The sequence below is a fragment of the Lycium barbarum genome, chromosome 9 (assembly GCF_019175385.1).
Source record: "Lycium barbarum isolate Lr01 chromosome 9, ASM1917538v2, whole genome shotgun sequence".
In the NCBI taxonomy this organism is placed as follows: Eukaryota; Viridiplantae; Streptophyta; class Magnoliopsida; order Solanales; family Solanaceae; genus Lycium; species Lycium barbarum.
Window position 1 is genome coordinate 8,204,646 of NC_083345.1, and position 12,516 is coordinate 8,217,161.

General features: G+C 37.9%; 1 protein-coding gene across 1 annotated transcript; it reads left to right on the top strand.

Moving 5' to 3' along the window:
- The first annotated feature begins 8,074 nt into the window (after window positions 1-8,074).
- Window positions 8,075-9,328, top strand: LOC132611604 (deacetoxyvindoline 4-hydroxylase-like). The gene is made up of 3 exons (XM_060326011.1): window positions 8,075-8,130; window positions 8,581-8,982; window positions 9,067-9,328. The coding sequence occupies exons 1-3, from the start codon at window positions 8,075-8,077 to the stop codon at window positions 9,326-9,328; spliced, it is 720 nt and encodes a 239-aa protein (XP_060181994.1).
- Window positions 9,329-12,516: the final 3,188 nt, after the last annotated feature.

Sequence of the window (12,516 nt, forward strand, 5' to 3'; positions counted from 1 at the left end):
CAGGTGCATATCAAGCCAAAGAATCAAACTCCAGATTATACTCGCGAACACTCCGGCCCCTCTGCTGCAACAGCAAAAATCTATCAACCGGCGCCTGCCGTAACTCCGAGGGCAAAAAGTGGCGGGTAAAAGCGGCCACAAACTCATCCCAAGTAGCTGGGGAAGCACTCTCACCCCTGGACAGCTCCCAGGACTCATACCAATTAGCAGTAACATCTCGTAATCTGTGCGAGACCAACTCAACGGACTCAGTCTCTGAAGCTCTGACCAAATCTAATGAGCGCCGCATCCCCCGAATGACGTCGTGGGGGTCCTCCGCGGGCTTAGACCCGAAAACCTCTGGGGGACCACATGTCAGAAAGTCACGAACTCTCAGGATATCACGCCTGTCATCATCATCATCAGCTCTCAGCCCCCGTTTGCGAACCTGTCCCGCTACCAAAGTAGTCAATAACTGTACGGCCTCCCTCAACGTCCTATCCTCTGCCCCTGGCTGAGGAGCTGGAGGCTCAGGCGCTGGAGCGTCTGGAGCTAATGATGGACCTGCTCCAGGCTCCTCCGGTGGGGTAGCAGAACCCTCTGAGTGGGGCACAACCTCGGGCAAACCCTGAACATGAGCCCGGGTAACTCGCTGCGCCTGGCTAGTCTCTCCTACCACCGCCTTTTTCTTCAGGGCAGCCGTCGCCTTTTTCGGAGGCATTACTAAAAAAAACAACAACAACGGATCAGAACAGAATTATCCTAATAGCACAGCTCTATCGCACGATCTAAGATCCAAAGAAAGGAAACACCCTAAATGTCCTGTAGTCTCCTGTTTATAGGTGTGGTGCACAACACATCGATAAACAAGACTCTACTAGACACGGCCTGTAGACATTCCGAAGACAAACCGCTCTGATACCACTTCTGTCACGACCCAACCCCGTAGGCCGTGACTGGTGCCCGAGTTGGGCACCCTGACACACTCAACCTGAACGAATCACATACAGATAGCGCATACGGCACAAATATCACACGCTGCCTCAAATTATATCAAACTGTTTCAAACACATTTCAACACAACCATATACGTATATATATATATAGATATATATATATATATATATATATGTATATATCAGAAGCCGGCAAGGCTATGAAACGGCACAACGGCCCCAAAACATATACAAAATGCACGCAGACGAGTCCAACGAATGGAATCATACAAACACACCTGTGCAGAAGTAGGCACACACATCCATAAATACGTCTACAGACATCTAAACAGACCGACCGAAACATATGGCGGGACAGGGCCCCGCCGTACCCCTGAACAAATATATACATATGCAACGAACTACTATATATACCAAAATGTAGGCTCCGAAATGAGAAGAGCACTCCAAACAGCAGAAGAGGGTGTCCTAAACTGATGGATCACCAAACTGTGCGTCTGTACCTGCGGGCATGAAACGCAGCCCCCCGAAGAAAGGGGGGTCAGTATGAAATATGTACTGAGTATGCAAAGCAGAAGATACAGAAAACAAATATGGATATAAACAAAATAGAAGTACCGAACATAAGTACAAGTCCAACATATTAAAATGTTTAATTTAAAAATATAAGTCATGCATAGGGTACAGAAGAATATGGTCGCCCGCCCGTCGATGGCGCCATAATACAGCATAATACCGGAAGGTTTCGAATCTCCATATCCCCGTCACATATCATAACACAGCATAGCGCCATACACAGCATAACACCAAATATAAGTGGAATCTGGCCCTCTAACGAGTGGCTCGGTAAATCATAAACACAGCATAACTCCGGAGTATATAAAAGTGCGCACGACAACAGAACCGGCCCGGGACTCGGCGAAAGGTATAACAAAATGCACGAGTAGAGTAGTGAGTAACCATATGCATAAAATCATTATCATGACTCAAACATAAGTGAAGTGATCATACTTGAAATCGGAATAATAGTCATACCAAATTCTTTCAAAAGTTCTCCGAATTACATAAAGGAAAGTCGCGGGACCCACGGACGAGTATCGACCCGAGCCGGGCCTGCCTATGGAAAATATACTCATCATATGCCATATAAACTCCTACAAAAATATTGACGCAATCCGAGCCTTGCCGTGAAAAATATGGCGTTTATAGTTACGAAATTCTTTAAAACAAACCTTTTTGTACAAAGTTTGGAAATTAATTCTTTTGAAAACATAATGGTTCATATTTCATCACATCATACATAAGAATGCCAAGGAATAGATATAAGGATCATAGCGTGCTCGGATTTCGAATCTTAAAATTTTCCTCAAGGCTTATAATCTAGCCTATTGAAAACTAATGCATGCCAAAAGAAAGAAGGATTGGGCTTTACATACCTCGTACGCACTCCAAGATAGCCCAACTCAAGTAAATCCCAACCTACGTCTCGGGCTCCCTAAGGTCTACAAATACGCCAACGAATATCTCACATTAGCTATAGGTACTTAAGCAATTTATTCCAAATTAACACTAAATTCTACAAAAAATTCGGCAGCATTTCCCCTGTAAATAGGCCACCCCTAGAATTTAACTCGGCCAAAATCAACAACACAACAACAATAATCAACCTAGCAACATCGATAATCAATTAGAAAGGCAATATAGCAATAGTAACTCTCTTTTACATCATTCAACAACTTTCCAAATATTCAAATCAACGGCTTACCTTCAAGCCAACATCAACGCTCATACATTCAAATACTAACCCGAATCCTTACCAACAATATTCAAAGACATTTTAAACCATTTACATAATAATTCCAACAATCCAACTATTTCTCCAATTTTGCCCGAAAACAGCCCCTAAAACCGAGAGCAGCCCCTATAACACACTCCTCAATTTCAATTCATGATTTGTATCAACAATCCACAATATAACAATGTCATTTTCACAAATATACGAATTACATCAAACACACAATAAGCCTTAAATCAGCCCATACAATCACAACATCATTCTTGAGTCATCAAACGCTCAATTCCAAACTAGAATTTATAACGACGACAACTAAAACGCTAAGCGATATTAATGCGATCTTCGGCATATAATAAGACCCACATTCGGCTACCCTACACATATACCTATATTGATGATTCTTGGCCATCCTACACACTACAACAATTTAACATGATGCATAAGAATCAATTCATCAACTCAACACCACATAACACACACACACTTCACACGACCAACCCACCAAACACACGGCCCAACTTCAACATACCATATTTCATGATTTTCATCCATATTAACATACTACAATATGCATAAAACATTCACAATACATAAACAAGATCAAATCTTACCTTTCCTCTTCAATTCCACAAATAGGCTAGGGTTTGCAAATGGGCACAACGAATAGTTAGATGACCCAAACAACACTTCCACGCTACTTAGGGACCTCAAATTAGTGGGTTTGTACCAAAGAATTAATTTTGGGGTGGCTTGAATTGGACTTGGTTTTCCATGGTTCTTGGCCGTGAGTTTGTTGGTTGGTGTTCTTCACCTTCTTGTTTTATTTTGCTAAGTGTATAATGAAGAAAGATGACTTGAAAGTCATATTTTAAGTCCCACAAAATATCTCCATTTGTTTATGGCCCACACATGTGTTGGACCATTTAAAAATGGCCACAACAATGTGTGGGACCCAATCCAAAGCTACACGGCCACAAGGCCTTTTTGCACAAGATTTTTAAATTTCAATTATATCACTTTTGGTCCCAAATTTTCCTAAATATTTACATGGCAACAAATTCATGAACACATTATATCTCAAAACAAAATTAAAGGTCAAAAGTCCCGACTTTGTATCCCGGAATGGTGTTGACCCTAACTTATCACAATTAATCCAAACTGTCCCAATGTATAAAAATACGGGACATAACAGTATGAATATGAAACCCAATCACAAAACTAACACATTGGATCCTACAACCTTATCTGTAAGATTAGCTACTAATATTCATTAAAGGTAAATCAATCAAGTAAAATGTATTCATAAATCTTACAAAAGTGTTAGATGGAGAAGATGACAAAGCTAAAAGGAATCTCTTAAATGCTTCACCAACCAACAATAAATGAACTTCACAAGAGTCTATGCTAAAAACTGCAGAATAATTCAATCCAAAACCCTAGCAAATCTATTTATAGCATGTCCAAAACGGAAACAATTTCCAGACAAAAATGCCCCTGCGCATCAGGTGCAAATAGCACATAGTGTCGCATGTTCAACCTGCGAGTCGCAGGTTTCACCATATCACCGCAGGTGTCGCATCTTCAATTATCTGTTGAGCAGCATCTGCGATACCAGATGTGATTCGCATGTGCCACCTGGGACTCGCATGTGGTTTCGCATGTGGTGTCACATGTGGTTTCTTCTTGGGCCATCTTTTTCAACAGATGCGACACCACCTGCGACTCGCATGTAGTATCTGCGATTTGCAGGTGATGCCCTGGTTCAGTTTTGCTATTTTTTTGCTTCATTTTGCTTCATTTTGCTTCGTTTTGCTTTAAGTTGCTTCAAGTTGCTTCCGGCACATGTTATTCTACAAATTGACACAAAAACATGAGAAACGACATCAAAAGTACTTGGGGATTTACAAAAGACCAAGTAATTGGCGTCGAATGAGCCGTAATTTCACGACTCATCAAGTACCCTCACGATACTCACCTGAGTGTCTCCTGTTACACTTGCCGTATATCGAATGAGTATAAGTCGACTGACCCACACTAGCCTGAGAGTAAGAGCTTGATGGCCTGAAATTCTGCTTCTTATCATTATGTTACTTGGGGACTGGGGCACTTGCTGTGGACGGAGCAGGTCCTGCTGACCTGTTCTTAAAGAATTTCCTGTTTCCGTTCTCGCTGAACTGTCCGGTAGACTTGACCCTCTTGTTGAATTCCTTGTCTTTCTCTTTCTGCAAGGCTTCCTCCTCCTTTAGCCTTGTCTCATTACCCTGTACAAAAGCAACCATCTTGGAGATGGTCATTCCCCCATTCTGTGCAGCAATATTGGCCCCATCATACAAATAGGAATCAAGTCCTCCAACAAACCTCCTCACTCTTGCCCTTATATCCGGTACCATATGTGGAGCATGCTTAGCCCGACTGACAAATTTCAAATAGTAGTCCTGAACTGACCTGCCCTTCTGCTTAAGCTTCAGAAATTGCTCAGCCTTAGCCTCTCTGACTTCTATTGGCAAGAAGTGGTCCAGGAATACGCTTGTAAATACATCCCATGTAGCATCAGGTGCATCCTCACCTCGGGATAATTCCCAAGATTCATACCAAGTGTTAGTAATGCTTTGTAGCTGATGAGCTCCAAAAGTAGCTGCTTCAGTTTCTATAACTGTCATAATCCTGAAGATATTCTAGAGAGCATCAATATAGTCCTGAGGGTCCTCCTCTTTCTTTGTCCCCGTAAAGACTGGGGGATTCATTATGATAAAGTCCTTAGTCTTAGAAGACTCTCCATTGCCTCCTGAAATTGACCCAGATTCCTGACGTTGGGCCTGAGCTGCTACCAGTTGTGTGAGCGTATTGATAGCATTCCTGTCTGAGTCGGAACGGTCTCTTCGCGAGTTGCTTTCGCAGTAGCCCCTTGGCTGGTGGCTGTAGACTTTCTGGTGTATTTTCTTTTCGTAGGCATTTTCTGAAAATACGTACACTCACGAATTAGAAAGACATCCTAAAAGTACTGCTCTAACTGCACGATCTAGAATATGAAAGAAGTGAGACAATCCTGAATGACTTGGTGGTCAACTATTTATATGTATGGGGCCCTCACACATATAAAAGTGACCTCACTAGACACGGTTTCATAGACTCCTTAAAGACACTTGAACTTAGGCTCTGATACCAAGTTTTTTCATGCCCCAAACCATGGCCTGACCGTAACACGGCACTCGGTGCCTGACTGCTTGTGACCGAGCGAACCACATGGCTTGCTGAATCATTATGAGGCATACATAAGCGGGAATATAACGTGAAGTGCATGATGAGCTTTTATAAAACATAATAAGTCATAATATTAAACATAAGTACTTGGTTAAGTCATGAATACGGACAATATCATAAATGAGCCAAATCGGCTAACCAACTCTGGAAGTCTAACATGACATTTGTCTTGTCTATGAAACCTCTAACATGAGTCTGAAACACGTAACATACTTGCGGGGACAAGGCCCCCAGCATACCTTTAGATGCAAAACTAATTAAAAAAAGACAATGTCTAAACCCCGAATGAGATGGGGTTCACCAATAAACTGGTACGTGCAGATCCTAATAAGCAGAGGCGTCGTCCTGTAAATCCGTACCTGCATCGTGAAATACAGGCCCCCGGGCAATAAAAGGGGATATCAGCACATTGAATGTACTGGTATGTAAAGAAACTGAAAGAAATAACATGGGACATAGAATAACATGATAAGAATTGAAACTGAAAACCTGGATATGAACATGAGCATGAGCATGAGCATGGATACATATATATAACATAAGTAAAACATGATAAGTAGGGAGAACATTTTCATAAACCGACAACATGATATCACCACGTGGGTACGTGGAGTCTGGTACCTCGCCGGACCAGCAGAGCCCTCATATCTTGCCAGGGTATAAGGTGGTAACGTGCCTAATAGATCCATTCAGTGTGAAATTAAGGAATCGTCCTAACTGGGCGGAGCAATCCTTGTCCTACGGTGGCTACGTAGTTTCAGGCTATCTAAGCCTTCTCGGTAATTCGTGCAACTCCAAAAACATGAACATGATATATTGGCTAAGAAGCCCATGATTTTCGTGAATTAACTTGTACTTATCTTGTAATCATGATTTCACGCAATAACTTGTAAACGTGGTTTTATGAAATAACTTGTATTTACCATGTATGTATCTTGAGTCATGGCATGAACATAGTTGTATAATACAATTGCATGAAAACTTGTAGACATGGAGGATATTCATGAAATAAGCATTTTTATTTAAAAACATGCATGCAAGAACCCATGGAAGACAAGATATGGGTTTTCATGGATTACGGACAGATTCTCAATAATCATAAAGAAATATTAAGAACTCAATGATGGAATTATAATAATTCATACATAATATAATCATGGACATGGACCTAGGGTTATCATGAGCATGGTATAGAAACCCTAGTTTTAGTAGAGAATCATAATTTATGGATTATGAGGCGTGGGGAAGAACAATGATGTTCCCACATGTAGATAGTAACTCTGCATACCTGGTAATGCTCCAAACTTGAATTAAAGACTCTAACTTTGAAGAGGATTTCCAAAATCTTGAATTCTTGAACCTTGAGATGGGTTTTCTTGAAAACCCTAGTTTAGGAATGATAATTTCTTGTTTAAATTACAAGGATATGTATTAGAATTGACTTAGAATAATTAGAGTAGGCTTACCTTAGTGTTCTTGATGATGGAAGAGGGTAGGAGGTCGTTCTAGGGCTTGAAGGAATGAAAAATAATGATTTGAACTAATATGGAAGAATATATACTGTTCTAGAAAAATGAATTTTACACCCAGTTAAATACTGGCCATATTTTGAAAGACGGGCCGTATTTTGAAATAAGGTCCGTATTCCGTATGGACTGCACTGCGTCTCTTCAGTAAAATTGTCATAACTCTTTACACAGATGTCTGTTTGACCTCCATAATATACCGTTGGAAAGGTATTTCAAAGCTCTACAACTTTCATCCAAGAAGTTTTCTCAAATTCCAAATACTTTTTGAAATACAGGCCATATTCTGAAATACAGTCTGTATTTAACAATGTAACATCCAAATGCCAAATTTCAAAATGCTCAGAAATCTTTGGTACCATTTTACTTTTTGAAATACGACTCGTATACTAAAATATGGTCACTGTTCATGAGCGTAAACCCCCATCTTACAACTGAAAAGGGAAATTCCAATTCCCACGTTCTTTATCTGATTTTCTAAGTCTAGGATCATGGTCAAAGCTTAGGTTAAAAGTCGAGGTATTACACTAATTCACCATTAAAATTATTAGGACGTAATGCACAAACCAGAATTATCTAGTAGGTTAGCAAAATGGGCGGTTGAAATCAGCGGGTATGACATAAAGTACAAACCCTGAACAGCCATAAAGTCTCAAATCTTGGCAGACTTCGTGGCAGATGTAACCTCGAGGCATTGTTAAATGCAGCTGGGTGGAGATGACTAACGTTATCGAGTGTCTCTATTCACGCCATTGATTTTTCATGAAGTAGTTAAATCAACTGCTTTTTTCTTCAAACCGATTTGAGAACAATAGGCTAAGTCACTCACAGAGATGTTCTGGTCAACTTTGGCCTCATGTAGCATCTTAGTCTAAGTTATACTGCATGCTGAAATCTTTGAGTTTAGGGAATTTATTCCATCTAGGTGTTTATGCTTCAGTTGTATTCTGAAAATGCTCTGTCTTCCATTGGGCACAGTTGCTTTGACATGTTAGATTAGAATATCTTAGATCTTCATTAAATTTTGTTATCTAGTAATCGCTGATAATTTCCAAATGTCCAGGAAAGAATTCTTTGAGTTCATGAATCATATCAGAAAACTAGGAGAAACTCTTCTTGACTTGCTATCAGAAGCTCTTGGGCTAAAACCTGACCACTTGAATGCCATGGAATGTACCAAAGGACAAACATTAGTATGTCATTACTACCCGGCATTCCCACAACCAGAGCTAACTCTTGGTACCGATAAGCACACAGATCCTGATTTTCTTACCATTCTGCTTCAAGATCAAAGTGGCGGCCTTCAAGTCATGCATTATAACCAATGGGTCGATGTTGAACCAATTGAACGTACCATTCTGCTTCAGATCAAAGTGGCAGCCTTCAAGTCGTGCATTATAACCAATGGGTCGATGTTAAACCAATTGAACATGGTTTGGCTGTTAATATTGGTGAGTTTCTTCAGGTTTGCAACAAAACATAGCTCTTTTTGTCTTGTTTAACCTCTTTTTACGAATTATTACGTATCTCAACCGGATTTTTTTAACAGATCCTATCAACTGACAAAGTTTGTAAGTGTAAATCATAGAGTTGTAGCGAATAAGGTAGGACCAAGGGTGTCAGTGGCATGCTTCTTCATTGGAGTTTTTGCACCACCAAATATGTATGGTTCAATCAAAGAGCTCATATCAGAAGAAAAACTGCCTCTATATAAAGAATTTCTAGTAAGTGATTACATCACTGAGTTTTTCTCCAGGCCACTTGATAAGTCCGGTCTTGATCTTTTCAGACTCAGAGCAACCAGGCTCTAAATTAAATCGCCAAGCAGCAGTGAAATAAATCACTATAATGTTTATGCAGAACAATGTCCAAGTTTACGGTTTGTTGTACAATAATGTTTTTTTACCAACGACTACTGAATTATCTAAATACTTTTGTTAGATAAATATAAAGAACACCTATCGTTGTGCGGCCCGTTCTTTTTAACATTCATCTCCTTTGCTCTAATGTTCATAGAGAAGTAAGTTTTTCAGCAAATAATTTTTTTTCATCGAAGAAAATCATGTTACAGATCAGAAGATCTCCAAATAGTTATCGACTAATGTCACATGATCAGATAAACAACTATCTAGGAGCTGGAGGAGTCAATGTGCTGAGCAGTGTTTTCGATCTGGCACTAGTTTTCATTTCAACCATGAACATTTTCCTGGATGAATCTCTATTGCTAGTGGCGTACGTAAGATTCTTGTGCTCCGATTTCTGCTATTATTTGTTATTATCTATTATTTCCTGTGTTATGGTTATCCTGTGTCATCTGCTCCGATTTCTGCTATTATCGGTTATTTTCTGTGCTCTGATTATCCTGTATTATCTGTGTCGCTTGCATTATTTCATTTCCATATCGCTTTAAATCTCTTATCCGAATCTCTTAACCTTATCTAACCTTATCTGACTTCTTTTTACGCTTTTATTGAGCCGGGGGTCTTTCGGAAACAGCCGTCCTACCTTGGTAGGAGTCAGGTCTGCGTACACTCTACCTTCCCCAGACCCTACGATGTGGGATTTCACTGGGTTGTTGTTGTTGTTGTTGTTGTTGTTATTGTTGTTGTATCAATATTTGAAAAAGCCAACAAATGAATAAATCACTATCGTAACATAGGGTGTAATTTTTACACTTATGCCTTTTTTTATTTTACTTATTATTTAATTATAAATCTAAGTAAAGATTCCGATGAAGCAGTGTCCCATAACACTGCTTGAGGCAGGGTATATGCACCTCTATGTATGGCATTCCATCTTTGCCTTGGTTGCAACTGACATTAATACTTAGATTTTATTATATCTATAGAAATCACCATACCATAATAAAAATGGAAAGAGACAAAGTTAAAAGTTAAAAGACCTAAATCCCACTAAATTGATGGACTTTATTACCGTTCATCTATATATTACGTACTACATACTTTGTTACTGCCAAATAGGAGTACAGTAAATTTACCGTCCAAAAATCATACATGAATTGAATTAACTGGGAAATAAATTTACTGCCAAATGGGAGTAGTAAATGATACCGTCCAAAAACATTTCTTTTATTGACTTTTAAAAGATGCATATTTTTCTTTCGTGTATTCTTCGTTTTTTCTACAAGTTATATTTTTGAGTTAAATTTCTGTTATATTATAGCCTTGAATTTTGCTATTATTTTGAAAAGAGTTTTTGGATTTTATTTAATTTCTTCAAGCATGCTTCTTAAAGTCTCATTTTTTTTCTTAAATTTTATGCTCTTTTATTTAGCCTTAAAATTTACTTATTATGTGAATTAGATTTTGTCGGACTTGCTTAATTATGTGTGGCTATTTAGTATTTAGTACTTTGGGCTTTTGATGTTTATTCATGTTATGAAATCAAAGACTAATCACTATTTATAGAGAACTAAAGAAAGTAAAATAAAATGAAATATGCTATTTTTCTTGTAGATACTAAACTAAATATTTTATATTTAATCTAGATCCTAGACTTAGAAAGAAAATAAATATTTTAGAATATTTCTAAACAAAAAAAAAAGGTAAGTATTACCATTAATGTAATCATAACATAGAAGGAAAGTAAATTTTAACAATTCAAGTTTCATTTTTTATGCATTTTCTGTTATTTGATTTGTTTAACCTCAAATTTTGCTTCTTATCTAGAAAGGGTCTGTAGTTATCGGTTAATTTTTGTGTGGTTATGTTGTATGTTTTGTTCTTGAGCCTTTTTTCTGATTTTATATAATATATCACACACGTGTTTAAACACTTTCTTTTGATTTTAAAGAGTTTGGATCTATTGATACGGTTCAAAAAATAATTCTTCTAAATATAAGAAGATCAAGTTCTTTAATATAGTGATTTAGTAACCTCATAAAAGTACAGAATATCATCAAGATTTGGGGGACATTACTAAACTCAGATTTTTTTTTTTTTTTTTTTTTTTTTTTTTTTGTATAAAACACCATAGCCCCTCTATCCCCTTTCAGTTTCAATACTTATCTTCTCCCACATGGCTCTCTCTTGTTATTGATCACTCCTCTTGAACTTTCATCAGCAAAAAAATGTATATTTTCCGCGAAGTATCAGGTACATGTTGTCAACAAACTTCCTTCTAATTCCTCACAACTGCAAATTCATTGCGCGTCGAAGAATAGTGAAATTGGGAACCAATTTCTTCCCGTAGATGGAGACTTAAGTTGGTCGTTTTGTGGGAATTTTTTGAATAATATTTTGTACTTTTGTCACTTTTGGTGGGGTTCAAAGGATACATCTATTCATGTGTTTGACAAACAAAACTATTGCATCAAAAATGGAAAAAATCTAAATCTTCTGAATTATTGTAAATGGGAGGTGAGGCCAGATGGTTTTTATTTGGAACAATATAATGCCGGCAATGGAACCTATTATATGGATCGCTATTTTGAGTGGTCTAATTAGGGAATATGATGTTCTTGTTTATATAAAGTGAGAAGGAAAAATAAGACTGAATTTTAGTTTTCCTTTCGTTCTTATTTATCTTTGTGTTTTTATTATTTATCTTTGTGTTTTTATTTTGGTAAAAAATTCAAATTTGCCCCTGTACTTTGCAAACAAATTATCTTTGCCCTCAATTAGAGGTTTGATTCATCCGTATTCTCTCCATTATAATTTTGATTCGAAATTTGTCCTTAATCACTAACGGGCCAACATTACATATATATATATATATATATATATATATATATATATATATATATATATATATATATATATATATGTCCAAATTAATTCTTATGACTCGAAATTGCTCTTAATCACACGGCCCAACATTTATCCTTATATAGAACAATGGAATATCACCCAAAAGTGGCAGATAGAACTTCATTTCATGATCTGATATGATGCTACTCATTTTACATGGTAGAAATCAATTTTACGGCTTCACTTTGGACACTTGACTCGATGCGTATAGGAATTAATTTATTTATTTC

Bases quoted from the DNA above. Each gene is read 5' to 3' on its own strand.
- LOC132611604 (XM_060326011.1), top strand. From the start codon at position 8,075: ATGCACAAACCAGAATTATCTAGTAGGTTAGCAAAATGGGCGGTTGAA. The intron at 8,131-8,580 runs GTATGACATAAA...CCAAATGTCCAG, and splicing joins TGGGCGGTTGAAATCAGCGG to GAAAGAATTCTTTGAGTTCA. The intron at 8,983-9,066 runs GTTTGCAACAAA...TTTTTTTAACAG, and splicing joins ATATTGGTGAGTTTCTTCAG to ATCCTATCAACTGACAAAGT.